This window comes from Cyrtonyx montezumae, unplaced genomic scaffold, assembly GCF_038088225.1.
Source record: "Cyrtonyx montezumae isolate F1298 unplaced genomic scaffold, pur_monq_1.0 scaffold_3, whole genome shotgun sequence".
Lineage (NCBI taxonomy): Eukaryota > Metazoa > Chordata > Aves > Galliformes > Odontophoridae > Cyrtonyx > Cyrtonyx montezumae.
The window spans coordinates 35,251,390-35,278,775 of record NW_027072034.1 but is presented as its reverse complement, the minus strand read 5'-3'; the positions used below and the strand labels follow the sequence as shown (position 1 = coordinate 35,278,775).

The 27,386-nt window shown below is 37.6% G+C and overlaps 1 protein-coding gene across 3 annotated transcripts in view; it reads left to right on the top strand.

Moving 5' to 3' along the window:
• GABRB3 (gamma-aminobutyric acid type A receptor subunit beta3) overlaps nucleotides 1–25,302 on the top strand; it is a 178,514-nt gene extending 153,212 nt beyond the window's left edge. For 2 of the 3 annotated variants that reach the window (XM_065741203.1, XM_065741204.1), the window contains 5 exons: nucleotides 1,835–1,917; nucleotides 2,985–3,122; nucleotides 10,566–10,718; nucleotides 15,233–15,477; nucleotides 24,854–25,302. In XM_065741203.1, the coding sequence (XP_065597275.1) occupies nucleotides 1,835–1,917; nucleotides 2,985–3,122; nucleotides 10,566–10,718; nucleotides 15,233–15,477; nucleotides 24,854–25,204 (970 nt within the window). In that variant the 3' untranslated portion in view covers nucleotides 25,205–25,302. Of the gene's footprint in view, nucleotides 1–1,834; nucleotides 1,918–2,984; nucleotides 3,123–10,565; nucleotides 10,719–15,232; nucleotides 15,487–24,853 lie in introns of all 3 variants that reach the window. The other variant, XM_065741206.1, reaches the window with a different exon arrangement.
• Nucleotides 25,303–27,386: the final 2,084 nt, after the last annotated feature.

The window sequence follows — 27,386 nt, the reverse complement described above, 5'->3', positions numbered from 1 at the left end:
TACTGGTTATTTATGAAATTAAAAACTTACATTCTTCTATAGTGTAAAAAGGTGCTTGAGTAGGAATGTGCAGCTTCTAGTGCAGAACCAAGGCATCTCCCAGCAGACAGCTGGAGGTGGATTGACCTGAGGTAATCTTGTAATACAATACCTGGTACTTGAAAGTGTGGGACTTAACATAAGGGCATTCTGAGGGCACACAGAGTGGGCAGCAGTGGCTGAGGCATAATCCTGCTGTAGGCTGGCAGGGATGATGGTCCAATGTGTTCCTTTCTCACTGACTGCTGGAAGGAACGCAAATGAAAATATATCCTTGAGCTTTTGTTGTTACTTGACATACCCATTGCCTTTGTGCCCATACAACTGTCTCTCCCCATGCAAAGAAATTAGAATGCTTTCTTACAAAATCATCTTCCACCATTGTAGAGTTGTGACTTCTGTTATACTTTGAGATAGTTGTAGGGGACATTACAACTTGGGTGTTAAGTGAAATTATCCACCTGAAATGATCTATCTGCTAAGGATAAGCATTCTTTTCATTTGTTTCTCAGGGAGTTGGATAAGATATTAACAGTAAAAGCAGATGTGGGAGCTCTTTAGTTTGTAAAAAGAGTTGAATAAAAACACATAACTACTTCTGTCATCTTCAGATGCTGCCCGTGAATTTTAAACCAGTTTACCAAACTAGGTGACTGTCATTTTGGAAGCCTGAGGAACAAAACAGAAAGTTTCAAACAGAGAAACCACATGGACAAAATACTGAGAGTTCCATCCTTTGGAGGCGCGTTTAATGCATTTTCCCTTCTGCATTAGCATAAATTATAGCCAGAATTTTGTTGCTCTGGGAGTTAACTGTGTACAGTGTCCATGCCCTGTTTACATTAGAAAAGGATCAGTAAAGAATGGTCCTAACGAAGCCCAGAAAATAACGTGAAATTTAAACATAGGCACTAAAGAGAGATTGATAAGATTTAATCCACATACTTATGATGAAGACTACGAGTCAGCAATACGCTGAAATACACTGAAGGTTAATTACAAGTCAGTGCACATAGTTACATCTTTCTAAAAGCTGGTAAAATTATGTAAATTCATTAATTTGAAAAGAAAGGGCAAATGCTGTGTGAATCTCTTAATAAGTTGTTTTGGTTATGCGTGTTTGTGTTGCTGATGCTCTTGATATAGAGAAGCTGGATTAAAAATGCAGATTCGTCATTAGTGCACTAAACTGCCTGCACTGGGGATGAAAAAAAATGAAATGAGTTGGGGGAAAATTTAAAATTCAGTGTGATGCTTAATTACAAAATCTCTTTTAATTTACTTTTGAAAGCTGGAGAAATAAACTGAAACCAATGCATTTTGCTGGACTTGCAATGTTTTTTCAACATTTCAAGCTTTTTTTCTCCAGTTGCCACAGAACTATTAAATCGGTTATTTTGACATTTATATAATTTTGACATTTGTAGCATACTTTTATCACTTCACATTTTCTGATAGAAAGTCATATTCTTTGGTCTGAGCAGAGGTTTCTGAAATATTTCATATATTATAAATATATAGAACCTATAGAAATATAGGTTCATTGAGCCTCAAAGGGAATGGTCATATGAGTTTAAGTCTCAGTGAGTATTTCTGTTGAGCTCAGTGTATCTGCTGTGTTGTAAGCTGCTGCTCATTTTAAAAGTATGGACCAGATTCTTACTTAGGGTAAAGTTATTCTTCAAAGAGTCCTCACTGTGGAAGAAAGAAAAAAAATTAATGAGCAATTAAAAAGAAATAAAAAATGGAAGGATTACAAGCTGTGCAGTAATTCTATTTGGTGTTTGTATTTCAGAATCACAACCACTGCAGCTTGTATGATGGACTTGAGAAGATACCCACTAGATGAGCAAAACTGTACTCTCGAAATAGAAAGCTGTACGTACATAAGAAGATGCACGTAAAACCTAGCACAGAAGTGGGGTGCTTTTCTATTTATAAAAAATGTAGAATATTTGCTCTGGTGTCTATAACCACTGTGATCAAATAATTATCATCTGTACTTTTGTTCATTTACTTGACAAAAAACCATAAAGATTTATACATTCCTACAGATGGATCCATCCTTGGAAAACAGGTCTAGGACATAATGCAGCAGCAGTTTGTTGTTCCAGCCTGAGTTAGCAGAGCCACTGACTGGATGCTTATTGTAAACACAAGAGAATGAACATTCATGTTTTAATCAGATTCATTTTAAAAAGGGAGAACACTGTGGTACTGTTTTCTTTCAGTGTGCTTTTTTTGTGCATGGATGGTCTTGCTGCAGGACCCCCTGGGCTCTTAGATCACCTCCCTTTATGGTTTGTAGGTCTGTTCCACGCAGAACCAGACTCACTTTTCCACCTAGTCACATCCTAGGACTACAATATTCAAATGTATGTTTCTGATTCAAGGGTTCCTAGTCCATTTCTGCTGCTGGCTGGAGACTGTGCTAGTACATGCACTATATTCAGCTGGGGTCCTCCACTGTGGAAGCTAATGGGAACAGTGTGACTCACACCCTTCAGTGTGAGTGGAAAAGATCTGCCCCAGCTATATTTGTATTTGTAGAATAATCCACATTTTTTCTAGTGATTACCGATATAAATATGCACTTGGCATGAGTTGAGATGTGTATGAAGTTTTAAGTCAAACTGATCTGTGATTTTGCAGATTGCAGCCTGCAATCCCTGGAATTGGTAATGTGTCATATTTTCAGTTTTATAGGGGCCATTAATCCTAGTGTGAATTTTATGAGGTTGATAGAATGAAAAAAACCCACAGTATTTTGCCTCAAACTCCTGTGTAGACTGTAATGGAGCACCTATTCAGGAGAGATTTAGAACAAAAATTCATTTGGTCCAGCTGTTCTTTTTATTGCCTCAAAGGACAGACCACAGTACTGTATTTGAAACTCTGCTTCTGTTGGCTATTGTTTCTCACTTGCTCTCCTGCTTGGCCTGCAGATGGCTACACGACCGATGATATAGAGTTCTATTGGAGAGGTGGAGATAATGCAGTCACTGGTGTGGAAAGAATTGAGCTTCCTCAGTTCTCCATTGTGGAATACAGACTGGTGTCCAAGAATGTTGTCTTTGCCACAGGCAAGTATTATCATTTGCCTACTTGGTGTTTAATTTTCTTCTGTATGACAATTATTGTTTTATTAATCATTGTTATATATAGTCTTAGAACTACTGTGTGTGAGTGGCTGAAGAAATGACTGGATAAAGCCTGGAGGCAGGAGTCCATGAAATAGCATTTTTTGTTTCATTTTTCCTTTGTGTGTGTGTGTGTGTGTGTGTGTGTCATACTTAACCACACGCCTAAACTTGTATGATCTAAATAAATATGAAGTCATTCACCTCTGAATCATCAGTTTAAAAGATGTAGCCTACAAGGTTATTGATCATACAAAAGTCTGTTATGGCATATTAGATTAAAAGAACAGTTTTTGTGAGTACCTTCCTACAGCTTTTCTGTGTATGTTTGTTTTGTTGTTGTATAGTGAATTTCCATTCATACTTTTTATATCATTATTTGCACTGATGGGTATATGGTAATGTATGCGTAGCTGACGCTTTTGTGATCTTTGTTAAGATGCTAAAATGTAATCCCTGGGTTTTCTGCTTCTTTTTTCCTAGAAGATAGAATATAATTTACTGGTAACTCACAGCATTGGATGTCTTCAGGTGACAAAGTGAAGCACTGATTTAGACATTAATCGTTAGGTACCAGCATACTATATTTTCCTATGTATGTGTGACAAAACTAAAGCAACACAGAAAGACTTCAGCAAGTTCGGGAGCACTACTGGGACCTCCAGATCTTCTGCTCTTTTCAGACCACAGAAATATGCTCTTCTATCCCAGTGCACTAGAACAAATGAAGCATAGTTCTATGATGTTTGTAAGCATCACTTCATCCACTTGATGGACACAGCAGCTGTTTCAAAGCACACAGAAACATGAGTTGTATTTCAGTACAAAATGTACACATTGATGGGACTGAAATTATTATGAGGGTTTTTCCAACTACTGCTGGTTTTGTTTATCACTGTGAATGGGAGGTTGTTTCTTGATGGCTTTTTATTTTTTATTTTTCAAGGTAAACAGATACACTGATCATAAATCCCTCCTTTTTGCAACTAGTATTACCTTTGGCATCTAGGGTTTATCTGCCCCTCCCTGTGACTGGATATGCTCTTGTAGAGTGTCTCTTTCAGACAACGAGAATACAGAAAGCTTCGTATTTGGAAAGTTTTTATGACAGTCCAAAACCACCTTTCAGTTCAGTATGATGTTTCAGTAATGACATGATTAAGCAATTCAGAGATTGAAGAGATTTGTTAAATTCAGAAGAAAGAGGAATCAAAAGAGCTGTGAGACAAATATGAGAAAGAATGAAAACTAGGAGCAGATTTGTCAGATATACCTTGTATAACTGACCAGGTATTCAGAATTGTATCAGTTCTTTTCAGCAAATTTGCTGAAAAACGAAAAACCTCATACCTCAGAGTTTAAGACAGCTTGACATTAGAGAGTAAGATGAGATAATCGTGAAGAACAGATTACTCCGTGTTTCTCATTCAATTTTCTGAAGCATATGATTTTCGTCACTGATGAAGATAGAATAATACATCTACTGTTGTTTTGGTTTAGGACATTATGAAAAAAATTCATTAATTATGAACTTTCATGTCAAATATATCCATTGAAAGGAATCAGCACATCTGTTTCTCAGAACCCCATGCCTAATTCTGATAACGAAATCTAAAACATTCTAGTGAATTTGACAGATAAAATCAGCATGCTTTCAAATTTCTTCTCAAGACCAAAATTCCTATGCTCTGATTTGTATTACTTTTGTGGAAAATCTGTCAGGCTTGGGATGTCTTGCCTTTGAGATAAAATACATGTGCAACTAATTATTCCTATCCAAATTCAGGCTAGGAGACACATGGTGAAATTAGAGTTCTGTGCTTGGAAGTCTAGGGGCTACTGCTGATCTTGGACTGAATGTGAGCCAATAACATCTTTTTGTGGGGAAAAAAATAATAAATCTTTATATGGAGTCTGACATACATAGCTACGGTTTGAAGTGACTAGTTTTGGTAGTATTCTTCAAGAAAGCTGGGGGACAACAGAAGCCTGGGGAAAACTAATAAGAATGACTGGAAGTGTAGAAAATGTAATACATGAGATTACAGGAGATCCAGATATGGTGAAGTATTTTGAAAAAGAAAGAGAACACTTAATAGGAATTAAAATTTTAATGTGTCTAGAAGACACCTGCAAAAACAGAAGGAATAACCTGTTTTCTTTATCCATAATGAAAATAAGAGGAAGTAATATTTAAATTGCTGTGAAGAAAAAAAGTTAGGTTTGACCATCCCATTATCTGCTGAATGCCATAAAGACTCAAATCATAGATCTGGATGTCATAGAAGATGCCTCAGATGATGTTAGACACCTCTATACTAGCAGCTGAATCACTCCCTTAAAATCTGCTGGCTATTCCATCTATCTCTGTGTGGTTTATACCAAGGGTTTATGCACTATCTGCATGCAGATATCTACATGAAAGCACCTGAAATGTAATGTGAACTCAAACCACCTCCTAAATATATGTTACCACGGAATACTAAGAAACTAAGCAGGAATAGGGATATATAACATGCCTTCTGAAAGCTTGAAAATGCATAGCAGTCAGAGCCAGATGAGCAACCTGTTGGTAGCAGGAAGGTAGTCTTTAAGGGTTTGAAAATTAATTATTTGGCATATTCTGAAGGACCAATCTGTAGAGTACATTTCCAATAAACTGAAGAACCTTCTCAGAGGAGCAGATTAAACTAAGAATTCTGTAGCTGACCAACTCTCTTATCTTGTTTCATACCTGCATAAAACAGCAGGGGGCTAATCTAGTCTTGGAGCTAGCTATTTTACTACACTAGTGTTTAATGAAATTGAAACAGATACAAGTAATTACTTTTTACCAAGTGCTGAAATATATGAAGGAGAAAAGCTTTGAGCTCAGTTATTGAGTAAGTATTTCTTTTCACGTCTTTGTTTCCAATAATGTTTTTAGATTTAAATACTTCAGGCCAAGTTCTGTTATCCCTGTAATATTTAAATTAGCACATGGACAGCCAGAAGTTACATGAGATGGAAGGAAAGGTAATAAGTCTTGTCCCTGAACAGAGCACAATATTTTTCAGAAAAAAAAATGTAAGCAGCTAGAATTTTCTGCTAATTAGTCTCTACATGTACTGGATCTTAACTGACAAATCATTATCCAAGAATAATTAGGCAAATATCAGTGTAATTGTTGAGCTCACAACCAAGAAATCCATTTTTATTAAGTGGATTTTACACGAGATGCTTTGAAAGTAATTCTTGTTTTATTGTGTTGGTCCACAATGTCAGAGGCAGATGTTGGTGGTGTATCAGTAGGAGTTGAACCATCCCACCAATATTCCATTACATTTTGTTGCCGTGAGACAGATGGCAGCAGAGGAGCAGTCTGTCAGAGTGATACCTGACATGGAAGCGTGGATGGAGCAAAAGCGTGTTATTGAGTTCTTCCGTGCTGAAAAATGGCACCCACTGACATTCACCAACACTTGCTAAACATTTATGGAGACCAAACAGTGGGTGTGAGCACAGTGAGTCAGTGGGTAGTGCATTTCAGCAGAGGCAACAGCAAAATGAAAGATAAGTCACGTTCCAGATGGCCATGCATAGCAATCACCTCTGCTGGTGGAGATTTTTCAAGCATGGCATTCAGGCTTTTGTTAATTGCTGATGGAGGTGCATAGTGGTAACTATGATGAAAACTAATGTTTTGTAACTGAGAACTTGCTCTGTCAAGTAGTGTTATTGTGGTCTTTGTATATGTTGCAGTTTCCATAGAAATAAATAGGAGACATTACTTTAGGAGTGACCTATGTACCAGATGATTCCTTTTTTGATAGGTAAAGATCTGGGCTTGCAGTTTTTGTTTATGTAGGTTATGACCCATCCTGTTCAGTGAGCTTTAGCCTTCTTGTAAAGGGGTAAATAAACAGCAGTGTTCTCTCATTTAGGGTTTTGTTTGTTCGTTTCTTCACATACTCCTTTCCTGTGGATTGTTTGCTGGAAGTGAAATAGGATAGAAGGGCTTACAGTCTGGAGACAGGGCCAGTAGGTCATCTGTGAAGGCATAAAAATAATTCAAGGGAAAGTGGTACAAACTTCCATAGTCTCTGGGAGAGCTACATAGAGGAAAACCCTGCCTGCATGGTGTCTGAAAATGAGGCTACCACTTCATATTTCAGTTTCAACTTGAATTACACAAAGACCAAGTCACACTGATATTTCCTGAGGTCCAGACATCCCAATAAATTTTGAGCTTGGAAAATCATTACAGAATGGCATAGCATTCTGTTTACCTCTATGAAACCAAGCAAAGCATCAAGTCCAATAAGTGGCTGTGATGCCAGTAAGACTGCTGGTTAGACTACGAATTCCCTGAACGTAGTTTGAAACTTTCAAGGCCAGGATTCTTTTTGATCTGATTTAAGGTGAATATAATTAATTTCAGTGTCTGCATTTGAATTAGATATCTAAACTCCTATTACAGGTGATGGGAATCTAATCAATGGGAATACAGTCTGGAGACTCTGGAGACAAAATCAGTTCCCCTCTAGGAGCTTATTTCAGGAGTCTGTGGAATAATTCTTTAGGTTTCATTTACTAGATTGACTAGATGAACTGTCTCTCTTGTAAATGTAATTGAACTTTAGACACCTAGCTCACATATATGCAGCTCAAGTCAGTTGCTTTATCAACTGCTTTTTGAAATTAAATAGAGCAGCCTTCTTAGTACCTACCTGCTGATCAAGAAGATGGGGCTATGTTGTATTCACCAAATGCAAGCTGGTGTCTGAGATATCATAAGACCCAACTCTCTTTTGATGTTCACCAGTGTTTTCAGGATTCTTAGCACTGGAATAGGCCAATAAGAGCCTTGCGTGAATCCTTCATACCATATATCAAAGAATCGTTATTTTATGAGAGATTTTCCATTCATCACCTCTGTTGATATTTCACAGATACCCAGATTGAAAAGGAACAGATTTATAGGGAGTCCTTCACAGTGGCTGGTATATTTTATGAAGTAGTTTTCCTCAACAGTGCTTTATAAAGATTTGTCCAATGCACTTTTATTGCAGAAAGGTGATCAGATCTACTATGTTTTTAATGTATGTTATGTTGGCAGAGTACACCACTGTTTTATTCACATGGTCTGTAGACAGAAGGCTGTGAAAACTGCCTTATAAGAAAGCTCAGTGAAAAAGTTAGGCTTTGTTAGAAAAAAAGTGGGCATTATATCAAAGATGTAATTTGTCCTTGGAAATTGAACACTGATCATTAGAAAAAAATGTTTTAAGCAGAAGTGTTAAGAGCTGTAAATGATTCTGTGCTGAAAATCATGTAGACTGCTTTAGAGAGCAGAAAACTTAGGTCTGATACTACCTATATTCCTATATTTGTGAAAATGTTTCATATTATACCTATATTTGTGAAAATGTTTCATATTGGAAAAATTATTAGTAATTTGAGTAATCACAACTAAATAGATCTACCAAGTATTTTTTTCTGAGATTGTTTGACAAGGCAATTAAGGTTAGTTGCATAAAGTCTGATACTCTCCGACTGCTTCTGTTGCCTGGAAACTGTAGTATTCTTTCTGTTGCATGACCCAAAGCTTACCCATCAATAATGTGGTGAAGAGAAATCTGAAGTTTTCTATTCCTTCTTTTGCTTTCTTTCTCAGGAAGGCTATCATTCTTAGATTCACAGAAAGATTTGGGTTGCAAGGGATCGTAAAGACCTTGCCATGGGCAGGGACATGTCCCTCTAGACAAGGTGCTCAAAGCCCCATACCAACCTGGCATTGAATGCCTCCAGGGATGGGGCACCTGCAGCTTCTTTGGGCAACTTGTGCCAGTGCCTCAGCACCTTCCAAGAATTTATTCTTAACATCCAAATTAAATCCCCCTCCTTTTAGTTTTAAACCACTCCATCTTGTTCTGCCTCTATCAGTCAGTCTCCATCTTGTTTTTAAGTTACATTTAAATTCTGAAACTCCACAGTGAGGTATTCTCAGTCTTCTCCAGACTGAACACGTGCAACTCCTTCAAACTTTCTTCACAGGAGAAGTGCTCCAGCCCTCTGGTCATCTTCGTGGCACTCCTCTATACTCTCTCCAACAGCTCCACATCCTACTTGTACTGGGAGTGCCAGACCTGGTCACAGTACTCCAGATGGGGCTTCTCCAGAGCCAAGTAGAGGGGGACCATTACCTCCCTTGCCCTGCTGGCCATTCGTGTATATGTGGGCAAATGTTGTTTCTCACATGCAAAAATATGAACATAACCTGAAGTTCATACTAACTTTAAGAAGTTTGTAAATTCTGATTTGTTTCTATCAAATCTTGCACGATTGCATCAGCATTTGTGGAATTTGATCTAAGACTGAGAACTGGGCCTTGATGTGTTCAGAAATGCTTTTCTGCACTATTGACTTTAACTATAGCTTTTAGGTGAGCTATTAAAAGTATCATGCCTAAGACTAGTAGTGAAAACACCGAAGACATGGAGCTGGTGTTGTGTGAATGCATGCCTTTTTCTTGTACAACTGCACTCAGATTTTATCCTGTTTGCATTTGGTAAAAGAAGTCACTGTGCTTTTTACAAATATCTGGGCATTCTAAGTATATTAAATATATTCAGTTAGATTGCAACTAATTTTAAAGTACACCAATTTAAAGCTAAAATAATATAATGTTTGTTTTTTAAAAAACAACATTGAGATTATCCATTATTTTGTCATTTATTCCAATTGAAACAATATATAAACAATATATAATGATTTCATAATATGTGAATCCTGTGCAAATAATACATATATACCTATGCATTCTTCAATTTTTTTATTAAAATACTTTCTGAAGAAAAAATCTGTTCAGCCTCAGTAGATTTTAAAGATCTTTGGAGGTGATCTGAAGGCTTTCATTCACTTGGATTCATTATATTTTCGACACCACAGGTAGCATGTTTCTTAAGTTCATATGTAATTAAAGGGTACCATATCAAGAGCAACTCTTCTACATAAATATTTAACTATACGCATTTAAGACTTGAAATCTACTAATCCCTTCAATATAAATGCTATACTTAAAATTGTATACTTAGATAAGCATTTTACATGGCGACCTAAGCATCTGTTTTTGAAAACTCACCAGTGCTTATCCATCTGTTCAGTAATTTAGAATAACTTACTCTTTTTTCTTCCCAAATACAAATTGCTTGGATATCACTACATTCCCTACAAGTTTTCTTTTAATACCAACCAGTAATACAGTGAAGACATTTTCCCTACTGTTCTGCAGGTGTCATAGTACCCCATAAAATGTGCGTGCTTTAGTTTCTACAGAAACTGAAGTAGCTGCAAGTGTCTTTGCTTCAGCATAAATAACACTGTTTTTCCTTCCTTTTTTCTTAGGTGCCTATCCAAGACTCTCACTGAGCTTCAGGTTGAAGAGAAATATTGGATACTTTATTCTTCAAACCTACATGCCCTCCATACTGATTACCATTTTATCATGGGTGTCATTCTGGATCAATTATGATGCATCAGCAGCAAGAGTTGCCCTTGGTATGTGCTGAGATTGAGTGGGATATTAAAATGTCAGACTGAATGTAGCCTTTGGAACTTGTTAAAGACTGCAACATGTTGTCAGTGTTTTGATATTCCAAAATCATTTACGTCAAAATCATGTCATTCAGTATTGCCTCAAAAGTGATAAGTTTTCCCCCGCATGCAAGAATGTATCCTACCATTAAGTCTCTGACATGAGCTGCTCATATAGGTCCCAGACGTGTTTTCATCGAATTTAATGTTGTTGTCAGTAACTTTAGCAAGGGAACCAGCTCCAGAATCAAATGCTAAGGGCTTTAGCGTGGGCTTTTATTCCAGGCCGGTGTGGGAAGACAAGTATAGCTCCAAGCATCCGCCTGAGGTCCTGACTTATTTAACTGATACTGGCAGGAAGGGACCTCAAGAACCATGTGCTAGTTTAGAGCACAGGGACACATCAGCTATGGACCATGACGTCCTGTCTCACCCTCAGAATGCACAGTGCAGTGATTGCATTTTTATGACAGCTTATAGTGCCATTTACCTCACAGCAGAAAAACATGGATTTGAACAGGGTGGTGATCCTAGTCCAAGACCTTTTCAGTTCAAAGTATCCTGTAGATAAGGGAGGCTATCTTCAAAATATCTCTGGAAGTATTTCATCTGTTACATAAACATACTCATAGACAAGGAAGATTAAATGGATCCATAAATAATCCTTATGATAACTCCTGCATCTTATCTCACCCCAAATCCTGTCTTCAACTCTGTCTTCCATTGGAATATGCCTTCTTACTTAAAACTTTACACTATATAACTTTTCCCATACTGTCTTCTCTTCTTAAAACTGGAGCATATTCCCTAGCTCCATTATTTTCTTATGTACCACAGCAAACCAATACTTCAAGACGTATCCATAGGATACCTTGTCTCTGTACACCTTACCATCCAATATACAAAAGGAGGGCAGCTGGAATTATTCCCATGTATACGTATCTAATATGACTTCCAGGCATCTGAAGTTTTATGAATGAAAATATGTTATTCTAACTGCAGTTACTCTGTAGATACAATAATTCTACAGATAATGTGGATTAGTTGATGGATATGTGTGTAGTACACCTGACTGAATCTGGCATGACCACCAAACAGCCAATGTATCTTCAGCATAAGTAGTAGCTTCATGGGAGATGGAGTGTAGACTCTGTTGTATTCATAAATGAATTATTGATAGCAAAGGTCCACCCTGGAGATATCATGACAGAATTAGGAAAACACTTTGAATGCATCAGTCAGGATCTGAATTTTAAATACTGGCCAGGACTGCAATGAACAAATGGTTAGACAGTAGTTACCAAACCCAATTTTATTCCTTTTCTTTTTTCCATAAAAGGTTCACACATTTTTTTCCTCATTTAGGGAAAAGACAGTCTCATGTGGCCTATTTGTCTGTAGCAGATGAGGTCCTGGTTCATCAAGTAATATACTGTGATAACGGAAATATTTCAAAAGTCAGAGAATGCATTCAAAACAACCTCAAGAGCTCAGATGTTCTATTTCCAATTGATAGAAAGTAATTTTGAGAGAATGACAATCCATCTAATAGGTTTTTCTCAGAACACAATTAGTGCCTTGATGATTATATCTTGTATCATCTGATATTTGTATAATAAAGTACAGTACCATGGGCCTAATCCTTTGTTCTTTTTTGTAGCCACTTTTATGAGCTTGAAGCTGAGAAGAAATTATATTGAAGTTTAAAGGCAGTGTTTGCACCTTTGGACATATGTAACTAGGTTCTTTACTGAACCAAGAAGTTTTCTCAACAAGGAAACCTAGGCACAGAAGAACGAGTAGTTTGTTCCATAGACTATGGGCAATAGATGCTGCAAATAGAGGCTGATATGGGGCTGATCTCAAGAAAAATATTAAAAACCATCAAATCTGGGGTGCTGCTGCTTTTGCTACTTAGCCTTAGAAGTTCCAGAATTAATTCCTCTGAAAGAAATAAAAATAATCTTAGAGTTCTCTCTTGACAAAGGCTGTAATCACGTGATTGTCTTATTTGGGTAGGTGAGTGTCAGCTGCTCCTCCTCCAGCTGTGTTTTAAAGTAAATTATTGATCATTTTAAGTGGGACTTTGATCCTACATGACTATTGGCATTGCCTGTAGGGTGCCAGGATGTTGTCCCAGGAGATATATTTCCTTTAAATTAGTGGTGATCACTCTTCTATTTAGTGTGCTTAATCTTTTGATTCTCTGAAAGAACCACTAAACTCTTCATGTGATGTTAAAGACCTTATTTCTGTAATCTAGACAACAGCTGGGAACACAGATCAGACAATAAAAGTGTGGGTATTTGTTTCTCATCTGTGTATGCTTCCGAGTCCCTTGCTGATCAAGGCTTTGGCTTATGAGATGATTGTGCAATGTCAAGGGTGTATTAAAAGAGGAATCTGTGGGATTTTTGATACAAGATTCAGTTTTATCTTAGGTAATTTTCAGAATCCCTTATGGGATGCAACAGCAAGTAATCCTACAAGGGAAGAAGCTAATTCAGGCTAGAGAAATCCCTTGGGCTGCAAATACATGATAGTGTTTGCAGCCATCCTCTAGACTTCTCACCATTCCGTATGTTGGCAATGAGATTTGAGACCTTGATAAAATTTCTTTTAAAATAATCCCAATGTATCAGTCGTTGTCTTCATTTTCCTGTGAGTTAGGTGTGTTACACACAATCAGTTTTTCAATAAGCCTGGGTTGCATATTGTAGAATCAATCATAGAATGGTTTGGGTTTGAAGGGACCTCAATGCCTATCCAGTTTGAACCCCCTGCCATGTGCAGGGACGCATCCCACTAGACCAAGTTGCTCAAAGCCCCATCCAGCCTGGTCTTGAGCACCTCCTCCAGGGGTGGGAAACCCTCAGTTTCTCTGGGCAGCCTTTGTTAGTGCCTCACCATCCTTTGAGTGAAAAATTTCCTCTTAATATCCAAACTAAATCTCTCCTGTTTTAGTTTAAAACCTAACCCCCTTGTCCTGTCATTATCAGACCACAGAAGCAGTCAGTCTTCATCCTGTTTATATGCTCCCTTTATCCACTGTATTTCAAGCAGTGAAACATCTCACATCAACAAAAACTTCACAGTTTAGAAGAAAATGTGCATGATGCTAACCTACAAAATATAAAAAAAATCTAGTATCTGTTATAGAACCTTGTAGGCTACTGCAATTCCTTGGAGTGACAGTGCTTACACCAACAACTTGAATTTGAGTTATACTTGTCTTACTTATATTTGTCTTTATTTCTGTCTCTTCTGTTAAAAGAAACTGTGATTTATAATATGCCAATATCTTTGTTGTTGTTGTTTTGTTGTTGTTGTTGTTCAGCCAGCCTTTTATTGACTACTTACAAACTGATGAGATAAATCTAAAATCAGAATAAAACAGTAATGGTAGGGGACCTATTAAAATGGTTTGCCTCTTTTACCAATATAGACTTATTCTAAAAATCAGTGTTTTTATCCTTCTGTGATTTTTGATTCCCATAAAATATCCAGCACAGATACAGAACCTTCAGTTTCTTGTGAATTTGAGCAGACTGACAATAAATTTGCTTTTCTTATCGGGCTTTCAAAAGAGCGCTCTGGTAATATATTTTGGGTGCTATGTCCATCCTAAAATGAGGATTTGACATACCCAGTAGATCTTCTGGGTACTTTATTAATGGCCAGTAGATCACTATAAAAATGCTTTTTTTTCCTTTCTTGGCTTTTTCTTTCCTCAAACCCACATACCTGTGTCTCTCACTGGTCATCTCACTTCTGTCTAGCCATGTATAAATGTAGACTACTGATTTGAACTAGGATTCTCAAATTCCTCTTCATGATCTGATTACATTGTCTGATCCTGAAATAGATGTCTGAAGTAGATGGGATGAACTGTTCTAGAGCAGTGCCTTTCTGTCTGCTGTGGAGGGACCCTACAGGGCTAACTTCAACCAACTGCTTAACTCTTAGAAATTCAGCTCTGGATGACAAATGGTACCATCTTTAAAATCCCTCTGCCTTAATTTGTTCACATGGTTTTATCTATCCAGATCCCTAATTTGTTCCATTATTGCCTTAAAAAATTGTCTCTGTGGTGTTGGTGGCTAGTGCAGAACTGGAAGAGTGCACATTTTAGTGCTTTGCAGTACGTTTTCCTTCTGTTGTAGGTCAATATGGTTGTCCCACAAGAGATTCTCAGTACAGCTACAGTGGCTTTTCTGAAGCTATATTAATTCACTGTGGTAGTGACAGGCACCCTTGTTAGCTATTTCCCCTACCTGTAGAAGGAAATGTTGTAACTAGAGTAATGCATCAAGCTTTAATTTTGCTTTCATTTGCAGTGTTGTCACCTGAGAGACTGCTTTCACAAATTTTAAAGTTTTTTCACACCGACAAGGGAAATTTGCCAATAAGGAAAATAAAATTAAATCATTATTCACTTAGGATATGTAAGATATGTGCCCTTTTATTTCTTTGTCTAGGAATTACAACTGTGCTGACTATGACAACAATCAACACTCATCTGCGAGAGACTTTGCCTAAAATTCCGTATGTTAAAGCCATTGACATGTATCTGATGGGCTGCTTTGTATTCGTCTTCTTGGCCTTACTTGAATATGCCTTTGTCAACTACATTTTCTTTGGAAAAGGCCCTCAAAGGCAGAAGAAACTTGCGGAAAAAACAGCAAAGGCAAACAACGATCGGTCAAGGTTTGAAGGCAGCCGGGTAGGATTTGTTATATATAGTCTCTTCTTTCTTTTATTACAAATGCTAACTGTGTGGAATAAATAAACAAACAAACAAAACGTGTAAAAACATCCCCAACTGCACCTCCTTTTTGTGATCAAACTTCATCATTTTTTATTCAAGTACCTATAACAAAGAATATATTTAAGCATGCAGAAATGTGAGTGTGGTTGTCATGACAAGAAACTGTAAGAAGGAAACAATACTACTGCAGCTAGTTTGAAACTAAAGGACCAGATCTACAAATGCACTTATTTGCTTAAATCATGTACAATTTCATTTGCATTCATGGAAGGGAATTGGGATCTAAGCATACTTTTTCTCACTTCCTTTGAAACAAATACATTTAGAATAGGAGTGACCAGATAAAGGATTAGTCCTACTCATGCTAACTAACTGATCAGCAGAGCTGAAATGCTGTGTGGCTCTATCAACTATTGCTAGTGAAGGCCAGCAGAAAATGATGCTTCCCAAAGAAGCTTTCAGATGGGTTTCTGAGTCATAGTGTTTGCATGGTCAGTGCTGATTACACTCCATCTCATTTCCTTTCCTTAAGTATTTTTTCTCATTTGAAATAAAAATTTAAGATATCCAATACTATATGATATTAGAAAACCATGTTAGTTCCAATAGAATGTTTTTTGTTTGTTTGTTTTTTTACTAAAATGCTCCCAATGAGGTCTTTTTGTTCAGTTCTGTTAAGACCACAGTTTATATTTTCTATTATTTATAGATTAGAAGAGGTAGTTGTGACAAAAATACTACATATTTGTTAAACACTGGTATCATAAAGTCATTTCAGGCTGTATTTTGTTATTCTAGTGATCGTCTGCCATAATAACTGTAATGCAGAACTCCACCTAATTATTGGCATTCTTATTTCACATTCATATATCTGAAATAGTTTTTGAAGTAATAAATTCATTTTTGTCCACTCTATTATGGAAGCAAGATCTCATCACAGTTGGCAGCATTGCTTAGGACTAAGCTAGCAGGAAGATTGAATTCCCTTTCCTGGAAAAATAAGTAGTTATAATAATAAGAAAGCAAATGGAAGAAAAAAAGAATATTACAACTGAAAGCAATATGGAAGATTTTAGCTGCAAGCAGGTAATGCAGATGTATGCCCCAAGGTTCTGTTTTCCCAATGAAAACCATCTAGTGGACCTCATCCATTTAAACGATTTATAGAATTCATTATGTACTCAATACCACCCAGTGTCTGATTGATCTTCAATACAGAGTTCAGTTAGTCTGCACTAGTCTTGTTCCTTAACAGATAAAAAGGTGGGTTTTTTTAATATGCGTAACACATCATTTTTATAAACCAGACCTGTTTATACTTTTCTATCTCACTTCTAACTTAGGACCTTTTCTTTCTGGACCATCCTAAGCAAATACTTGTGTTGTTCTGACTTTTCTGCTGGTTTAACAGTTCATGCATGAACTGAACATAAGATATGAGCAGCACGAAAGAACTGAAAGAACAGTGTGCTACTTTGTCACTTGGAATTCCAATTATGAAAGGGCACTCTGTATATCTGTACTTTATGCTGTCTGTGAATATTTGCTATTTAAGCACAGTTAAGATAAATAATGAAGTGTGGTCCATTCCAAGCTTCAACCGGTGAAGTCAACAGAGCTTCATTGCAGTTGCTGGATTCAGTGTCTTAAGAGAAGTAATACCAGTGTATGACTATAAATGACATTAGGTAGATCTGATCAGAAGTCTTCCTTTGGAACAAGAAATAGATGGAAAATGTATGTTCAGAAAATAGGATGTCCGATCTTAATTTCTCATTCAATAAAACACAAGCAAATCCAAGACAGAAGAGATTGCTCAGAGCAGATCAGAGATCCCATTGCTTTTGGAATGTGCAGCTCAGGGAAAATACAAGACTGTCAGAGACCACAGCCCTGAAGCAGGGATGCAGCTTTCACAGTTCTGGATTATGCCCACTTTATACCATACTGTATAGGCCTCTGACAGTGTAGGTAGGCAGGTGGTCATGCTGGATTTTGTCACGGAAGACTACCTTTAAAGCTCTGCAACCTTGACTCAAACTTCTTCAAGGGTAACTAAAGAGGCATTGAATTCAAATCTCAAATCCAGTGGGTCTTGAAAATCATTGACTGATGGAAATAATGGCTGCTTGGCACTTACTTGATTCTTGCTTTAGAGCTGGAACTTGGGCTGGATCTCCTGGGAAGGACTCAACTAGCAACCCCATTTTCTGCTACCCCTACTGTGTGGTTGCTGTAAAAATGTGTGAACAAAGGTTGAAAAGATTTCACATATAAAACTAGAAAAAGACGTTACTTTTAGTTTGTATCTGAAATTATCACTTTGGGTTGATCTCTGTTTCTCTTTTGGTTTATAATTTGCTTGTAATGAACCGTGAACATTAGCTCCCTGCCATTGATTTAGAGTCGTAGCTCAGGGCACTGGGAAAAAAAACGAAAACAACAACAACAAACCAAACACAGAAATAATTAAACGATAGTCTAGTAGTAGAGTTTTGAAAAATCTTTCTTGGAAACCTCAATCAATTGGTTCGTATAAGCTCAAGGAAAAACTGTGTCTTGATTTTTCCTAAAATTTCCCTCTTCCTATGGTATCAGTGCCTAAATTAAAGCCTTTTGTTTGTGGAAAAATTGACAGCAAAGAATAGGTGGCCTGTAAAATTAGGTGGCCTGTTTTCGTTTGAAAATTGATCACCATTGTTATGGATCAATTCTGTTTTCTCCTGTTTCTGTTGGCAGATTGAGGCTTCATTTGTAGCTCTCTGTGCATTTTCAGTTTTACTACATAAATTGTTTCTTTTAAATAAGGCTCAGATACAGCCTAAATTACAACTAAAACAGCATGAGAAAGCTCTAAGGCAATCCCACTCTCACTTTTTGTTCTCTCTTGTGATAGAGGCTGCTGGCATAATCAACTGGTGTGAGCATGTGTTTTGGACATTGCTCCTTCTGGGCCAATCCATAGAGGTTATGATTTGTTACTGTCCCCTGCTAAAAATACTTCTTCTTAGCTCATGCTGTGGCAATTTATGTTTTCAGTTTGGTGGGACCAAAAGTTCAGCCCCAGGGCATCAATCAGAAGGGTAGCAATCACACAAGCTCATTCAAGCTTCAACCCCCTGTGGCTGTCAGACATATGGGAATAGCTTCCTTTGAACAAAATGATACAAAACCCTTTGTAAAAAGGCCTTTCTAGTCAGCAGTTGCTGCGTGGTTTTTTAGCTCTAGAGGTTCCCAGTTCAGACCCCAATTGTTGGCCAAGGCAGTGCTGATCATCAGACAATAGTGAGAACGGAGGCCAAGGCCACTTACATCTACTTACTGCTTTTAAAGCATCATGAATTGTAGCAACTGTTCTCACAAGTGGGATTTTCCTCTGAGAATGAGTATCTTGGCTCCTATGGTAGAATTTTCACTCAGTCTAAATTGGGAAATATGAGAATAGCAAAACTGGCAGTATTCTCCTGTGCATCGCCATCTTTTCTAGATTTTTTTTTTGTGCTCTTTTGAAGAGTGGGATATTTCTGAAGCGTGAGTGTGATGAGTATGTGCCAAGTTCTGAAAAATATCTCTCTAGGGTGAGGAACACAGTTCCTGTGAGAAGAGCCCTAGTTTTGTAGTGTTTATAACATTTATTGTGCACTGGGGGATCATGTGTGTACAAACTTAGTTCAAATACAACGACAGTTGTCAAACTTCATCCTTGAATATCAATAATACTGGAATGCAGCTCTCTAACTTCTCTTATTCTTCGTACGTTCTTTTATTTTCAAGATCTTTCCATATTCCAAGTTCTGATGGTTACCCCAGTTTAATTTACTATGTTGATAGCATCTTCACTGTCTTTCATTTATTTTGATCCTAATTAATTAATTAATATAAGCAATTTTATTAAAGTGTTAGGGTAGCAAATTTTCAACTCAGTGAGAATACTCAACAATATCATTTTTATTGTGCTTGCAGTTTAAGTTATTTTTAAAATGTCTGAGGCATAACGTAATCAATTAATGTTGCTTGAAGCGCTCAGGGCCTTGTCTCTGACATGCTGGAAAGTCATTCACACATAAGTAAAGTAGGTGAAAGCTGTAGTGTACCCTTTGTGCTTGCACCAGGCAGACCAGGTGACAGTCAGGTAGCTAGATTACATCGTTACCAAAAGTAATTTCTATTTTAGTTTTAAGAGGAGATCTATTTTGTGGGATAGTGTTCTTGAATAATAATTTTGATGTAAAATTCTGCAAGACTAATAGAGAAACAGCTTTTCTTCCTGATATTTAAACCTGCTATTTACTTCATATGATGGAAAATATTTACATGGTATTTAAAAATTTGGGATTGATGAACTCCTAAATGCACCTATGGGGTTTGAGCAAAATGTTTCCACTGTTTATTTTTGTGTAGTAGAGTGAAAGACTTATGAGGAGGAACTGGAGGAGTAATGTACTCCTTAAAATTTATGGAATATTAAGCAGAGAACTAAATGAACTCAAAGTAATTCAGACACTGTCTCACAGTAAATCAAACTGTATGGTAGTTTCCTGACCCTAGTCAAGTGTTTTCAAACTGACATTAAAACTGAAGTTTTCCAAGAATCTTAATTAGAGGAAGGTATTTAATAGCAGCTCTTTTCATTCATCTCTTTTAAAACATAACATTTAACATCTAAACAAGCCAGTATGTTGTTGCCTAGAGGTAAGAAGTAAATGGAGGAGTTTCCAGGTGTGAAAAAAGTTTCAAATCTACAATGTTCTGTCCTATTTGAGCCTATTGGTGAAGCAGAGTTCATGCAAGAGTAAGATCACAGTTTCTTCATGAGCCTTATGATCTTTTCCTCTTTTAACTGCAGTTACTTCATTCTTGCATGATGACATACGGTTGTTAGAGCCTTTAGATGTTTTTAATTTACCATGTAATATGTTTAGTTTAATCACAGAATCATAGAATCATGAAGATTGGAAAAGACTTCTCGGTTCATCTAGTCCAACCACAAGCCTATCACCACCATGCCCACTGACAACGTCCCTCAGTGCCACATCCATACAGTTCTTGAACACCTCCCTGGGCAGCCTGTGCTGCCTCACTGCCCTTTCTGAGAAGGAAGTTTTCCTAATATCTAACCTGAACATCCCTGATGCAGCTTGAGGCCATTCTGTCACTAGTTATATGGGCGCAGAGGCCTACCCCCTCATTGCTAAGAAGTTGGGAACCTTCAGAAATGAATGTTTTTCAGTGTATGATATGTCTCACTGAATTTCACCTTTCTCAGCTTCCAAATGGAGCTGTGTGAATCCCATTTGGCTTCTGGCGCAGGAGCTGTAATTGCAGAAAGGTGGGAGGAATGGTGTTTAATTTAATAAGAGAATTAGTTTTGCATATTTAGATTCATGCTAATTCAGCAGGGAATTGATTAATGATTTGGTACTCAGCTGTTTTCATCCAGTTTTGTGGACTCACTGGGAAACACATCATGGGAACAACCAGCTCTGGGTTCTGTCAGGGAAGAGATGGGAATGAAGGAGTGCAGATGGGAAATGAGGAAATGGGAAACGAGTGGGTTCAGGCACAAAAGAGATCACAGGAGGCCCAGGGACTCCAGAGAGGACAAGAAAGAAGTTTTAGGTTAAAGTAGGATCTAAAGGAACAAGGTAAATTGACCAAATGCTGTCATCACCGATTTATAATAGCATTCAAGAACAGAGCTTGTTTTTTGGGGGAAAACACTTTGTGAGGAGAATTTCCAGTGCATGACCTGTGACATCTCTGAGCCAGATCATAAAATCTAAGGCTCATAAGGAGTAAAACAGAGATTTTATCAAAGATGCTTTCGTTGTATGTCATGTGTAGTCAGTTCATGTAATCAGTTCATCTGTATTACATAATCTATATCTGTACCTGGAGTAATAATTTCCTTTGAGCCACATTCACATGCACTCATGTGGGACTTTGCCTTACCTTTACATTCAAGCAAACCTGAGTCAACTTGCACAGGATAGCCTGTCACTGTCCTACTTAATTCCTTGAGAGTGCTTCTGTGCCTTTGTCAAAGTCATTTAAATCATTGCTCATATCACTCAGAAGTCATGTTTTTGTGCAAATACTTTTCAATGTGTCATATATATTGTGTTCCTACTTTGCAACATCACCTTAATATTGTCACAAAGTATTAGGATATAGTGCTATAACTTTCTTGAGAGTTTTGATGGTTTATCCCAAATCTTGGAAAAAAAAAAAATCAATACAATTTTCAGGAATAGGTCCCAAGAATATGAGATTTCAATTCCTGCAAACCTCTTCATTTGCTGCTTCTTTGAATTTGGCTTGCTAATCTCAGTCTATTAGCAAAGAGATGCACTTCAAAACTGCTCCCAAATAATGTCTTTTGGACATTTTCAGAAAACATACATTGTCCTGCATCTTCATAGGGTGTAACCGTATGCTCAAAGCTTTTACATCAGTGTTGCTACTACTTTCCTGACCACCTCTGTGGTTTGATTTATAGATGCAGTTGAGTAACAGTGAAAAGTAGTTGTATCACTGGAGATCAGAGGCAGAATTTCAATTAGAGGTACATGCAGGGTTGGCAGATAAGGTGAAGCAGGCTACACAGTGTAACGAAATAAGTGAAATCAAAGTAGTACTTTCCTTGAGTAGGAGAAGCCTGTAGATACACCCTTCAGAGTACAAGCTGACACCTCACTTAAAAGTCCAGACAAAGTACCTACGGACTGGATAATGTCATCATATATGGAAGTAGCAGACAGAATCAGGAGAGATCAGGAGGCATTCAGGGGAAAAAAAGCAGCTGACGTGGAGAAAAAGTGAGCAGAGACATGCAAAGAGACAGTAGTATCACCAGAGTGGAGCCCAGAAAAATACTACTTGTTGGGGTATTTTGAGGAAGTTGAAGGAACTTCGTGCACTGTTTCTCTAAGTCTGGGAGATGGGAAAGAACATGACATGTACTGAGTAGAGGCTTGTGTAAGAGTTGTAATTTTAAGCTCCATAATTACAAATTGTAGGGACATTTTGCACAATGCTATTACAAATCCAGATCATAATTTGTACTGACTGCAGGGGAAAAAAAACAAAATAAAACAAAAATACAGTGCAGTGACTTTCAGAGACCACTCTAAGCAGTGATGGTGTCCATATTTGTACTGTACAGCCATGTGTATTCCCTAGCTGCAGATCCTGCTCAATAGCATGAATTCATTTCTACAAATATCAGGCCTATCTCTTCTAGCCAGCGGGTTTCTACCTGGAGGAAAATAAATTCTTAATCACTGCTGAGGCTTTTCCAGCTCATAGATCTGTTTTACATTGTTTATTTTTATTTATAGGCGCTCATTAGTATTATGTACTTTCACCTACAACAGCAGGATGTGTTGGAAATTGACACAAACTGAAAAATAGGAAACTCCACACAAATGAGCATGGGAACTTCACAGTGAGGGTGACAGAGCACTGGAACAAGCTGCCCAGGGAGGTTGCTATATTTCCCAGGGAAAAACCAAGCTGTAGTATCTATAATTGATAGAAGAAATACCAATTTCCCAAAAATTTAACAGGATTGAAAAAAAGATAAATGCATAGGGACAGACAGATAGCAACGTATACTTCCATTGCATCACACAAAGCTTCCAGAAGACCACCCAGTATCAGATGGCTGCATGAACTTCAATAGGTTGTGATCATACTGTGTTTTCACAGAATCACGGGATGAAATATTCAGCTGTGCCAAACAGTTCACCTAGCTAAATCAGGTGACAGAAAAAGGTAGTGGTGAACAAAATCACAGGCTGAATTGTGGATTGAAAAATTGTGTAAATAGATCTGGAAATTATCCTGTGTATGCCATGCATAACAATTTCCTCTTGACTTGGGAGAGAAACCACATTCATTTGAACAGTCACACAAACATTAGCTAGTTGAAAATCCCCAGCACAGAGCATTTATCTTACAGCAAGAAGTTTCTTTCCCAGAAGCTGGTGAAAAGCTGGAGCTGATCCCTGCATCAGCTTTGTTCTCTGCTTATTCTTCAGCATGCAAGACATGGGGCACAAAGGATCAGTGCCTCACCACTGATGCAACCAAATGCTACCTGAGATGGCAACATTCAAGACTTTCTGTCAGTCCTACTGTAAGGTGTGAAGTTAGCAAAATGAATAATACCAAATTAAGCAGAGATATTTTATATAGTGTAATATAGAAGATTAACAAGATAGAAAAGAGACAATCAAAATAAAGATAAATGCTCACCTGCGTTCTAGACTCACAATGGAAACTCCAAGAGAGTGATCTTCAGAAAGAGAGCCTTGCTCAGTGGTGGGCAGCCCTTTAATGGTGTCTGGGAGAGGTGGAGCCAGACTCCACCCCTTCCAGTCACACAGGAGAATTGCCTTCACCTGTGCTCCCACAGCTGACTCAGTGCTTGTCTCAGGTGATCAATCAGTGGTTCAGGCCATGATTCAACAGTTCCCACACACCCACTTCTGGGAAACTGAAGTTTTCTGGACAGTGGGAACTATACCCAACTCAGCTGTTACTTGTAGGGGCTGCAGAATCAAGCACAGAGTTTATTGAGGCCAAAAAAGGATCAGAACCTTCTTCTTATTTCCTGTAATAGCAGCATGTTCCTCAGCTGTGCTCAGCACTGTGCTCACCTCCTGTTGCAGATGGAGAGTGGAGGGAGGAGTTCCACTTGTTTCCTCAGTTCAGCAGTGTTATTCCTATTTAAGATCACCTCTCCAAGTGGAAAGAAATCCAAATGTAATTGTGCATTGCCATCATTATAAAGTCAGGAAGATACATACGGAAGGAAAAATTTAAGAGAAGAGCAGTAAATAAGGTCTGCAAATCCAGCATGCAAGGAGTTCATCAGGGCAGGGCTTACTGAGATTTCACCTGCACTTTGTTCTTTTTTTCTGAAACCTGAATAGAAAGAGCTTTTTTAGTTTTTATTAATTTCCTGCTCTCACAGAGATTCCCTCCTTTACCCTCTCTTCCCACTGCCAGCAATGCAGAGATTTCACTGAAATGCTCTATCATTTATAGCACAGCTAATTTAGATGGAGAGGGAAGTGGTTGCTTTTGCCAAATACAATTTTATACCAGAAGTTGGTAGTATGATAACCCTATTTATGACAGTGTAAGTACCTGTCTCAGTTTAAGCACCTGAATATTCCAATCTTTTTTCTGAAATTATCATATGCTTAAAATGAATATTGCTTTTCTAAAATACATATGATTTTGGAAATGTAAATATGCCCACATTTTGCTGTTATGTCTCCAGTCTTTTCAAACAACATATATTTCCATTTTTCCCCTGTAGGTGGACACCCATGGAAACATTCTGCTAACATCTCTTGAAATTCACAACGAAGTGGCAAGCAACGAAGTCACAACAAGTGTTACAGATGCCAGAAATTCAACAATATCCTTTGACAACTCAGGAATCCAGTACAGAAAACAAAGCTCACATCGTGAAAGCCTTGGAAGGCGTTCATCAGACAGAACAGGCTCCCACAGCAAGAGGGGCCATTTACGAAGAAGATCTTCACAACTGAAGATAAAAATTCCTGATCTAACAGATGTGAATGCCATCGACAGATGGTCAAGAATGGTGTTTCCATTCACATTTTCTCTTTTCAACTTAATTTACTGGCTATACTATGTTAACTGAGTGACTGAACTTTTTTAAAGGACTTCAACTATAACAAGTGAAGTACTACTTGCCTGCAGAGTTTATATATATTTATATGTAAAAATATATATATATATGAACTTTTACAATGTAGAAAATACTCATGTATGTGTGAATACGTACAGCAAAGAATCGTGTGTATATATGAGCACACACTGAAGAGCAAAAGTATATGTATGCACACATACATGTACACATTCATTCTGAGGTTATGGACAATGTAACATAGAATGCACTTCCAAGGAACTTTTTAATTTGAAAAGCAGGTGTCGTCCAAAGCAAGCCTTGAGAGCGTTAAGTGTTGTATATTATCACTTCAAAACTTTGATGGTCATAGAAACTTTCAAACAGCTGTAATGGTGTATAAAGTCAGTATTTAGTAACATTGTTTGTAAATGCTGCCATACACACTAATCATAAAGTGATAGAGTTACACTGGTAAGTTTAAAGTAAGTCATTTGTATTGCTGAACCATGAACAACAATTTCATCAAGCCAAACCTGTTTCTCTTTGCTAAAATTTCTTGATTTTGTATGACCAAATACGTTTTTCCCACTCGTGAATGGGCATTGTTTTTAATGGTCTCTTGCTTTCTCTTCTGCAGTAAGCAAGCTGATCATAGGAGCGTTGCTGTAGGTCTTTGGAGATGTGTACATGTTCATAATATTTCAAGCAAGCATTTTAAATGTCCATCAACAGTGAAAAGAACCTTTTGTAAGTACTGTAAATGTGCAGCCCATTTTCCTCCCCTTGGACTGGTTCCAGCTGCCATGTCATTTTGAAAGAGAACAGCACATTTTTAGTGTAATGTAGCTGAGATTTCAACTACTGTCAATGTGTTCTACATCTGCTGTAGATTTAAAGATTGTTATTCCAGTGAAAGCATAGAAGATGTCTCAGGTTATTTGCTACTTCAACATGAAACCACTTAGCTGTAGCATTTTTTAAATATGCATTCACATTATTTAACATTCTTATAACATTGTATGTTAATGTAAAATATATTTGCATAATATGCATATAAGTATATTTTCTCAATGTTTTTCTTTCCTGTGCTTGCTCTTGTGACTGCATGCTATGTCATATTTTTGTTTCTGTGATGTTACAACTTTTTATTCTCTAGAATTGAGCAAATAGAGCACTTCCGATACTTTGATTCAGTAATGGAGTATTTTCATATTTTATTTATATACTTAAAGTATATACATGTACGCTTATGAAGCTCATGTCCTGCAGTCACAGATCACAGAAGACAGCAAAAAGTATGTTTTGTTTCAGGATTGTGTTCAAACACACCCTTCATGAAAACGTGAGCACTTTAGTTTTCATTCACATTCATTCCCTAACCAGGTTTCCAAGTTTTTTTCAGTCTCGTAGATTGTAGTCATCAAAGTATGCCAATTTCAGATCTGTAAACTTAATTTGTTACTTATCAGAGCAACCTTTCTAAAAAAAAGAAGATATATTTTTTGTAAGCAGTATTTCTATCATGTACATTCACAAATACCAACAGGTACAGTAGCATAATTAGATGAAACAAGAATTTAGTCATGGCCATGTCAGTACTCCATGTGTAGGATTCCTGTAGTCAATGGGAAATTCTGGCATAGAGAGAGCTTTGAATGTTAGCTAGTGACTTCTATGGGAGAAAAACATGGATATGCATCTACCAAGAAAAAGGCACCAAGATGGGATGGTAATGAGAAGACCTTGGTTTTGTTAGGATTGGTGCTCTCACAGGCACTCATGCTGCTGCCACGTACACTCTGTTACTGCTTCCTCCCTTGTCTCCACAACTGAGCTGTGAAACTTTGCTCCGGGCTGATGTGCAGCATAGTCAGGGTGCATAGCCTGAGCTGCAGTCTGTGCCTGGGGGCTGCTCTCTGAACAGCAACACACTCCTACAGCTGCCTCACAGCAGAGCTGCAATGTGATCCCCATTGCCCTGCCCTTGCCTGCAGGACTGCACCACAGACCTGATGCATCCTTGGCAGTGGCACAAAATGGCTGTAACTGCAGCTCTTAAGCACTGCAGCTGCAAATAACTGTACAGTATGAAAAGCCTTGAAGGAAACTGTTGTAGCTGGAGCAGAAAAACTTGTTTTTGAACTGCTTCTCAGTATGAGCTCCCATTGGTAAGCTGCAGCGTATTATGAACTGT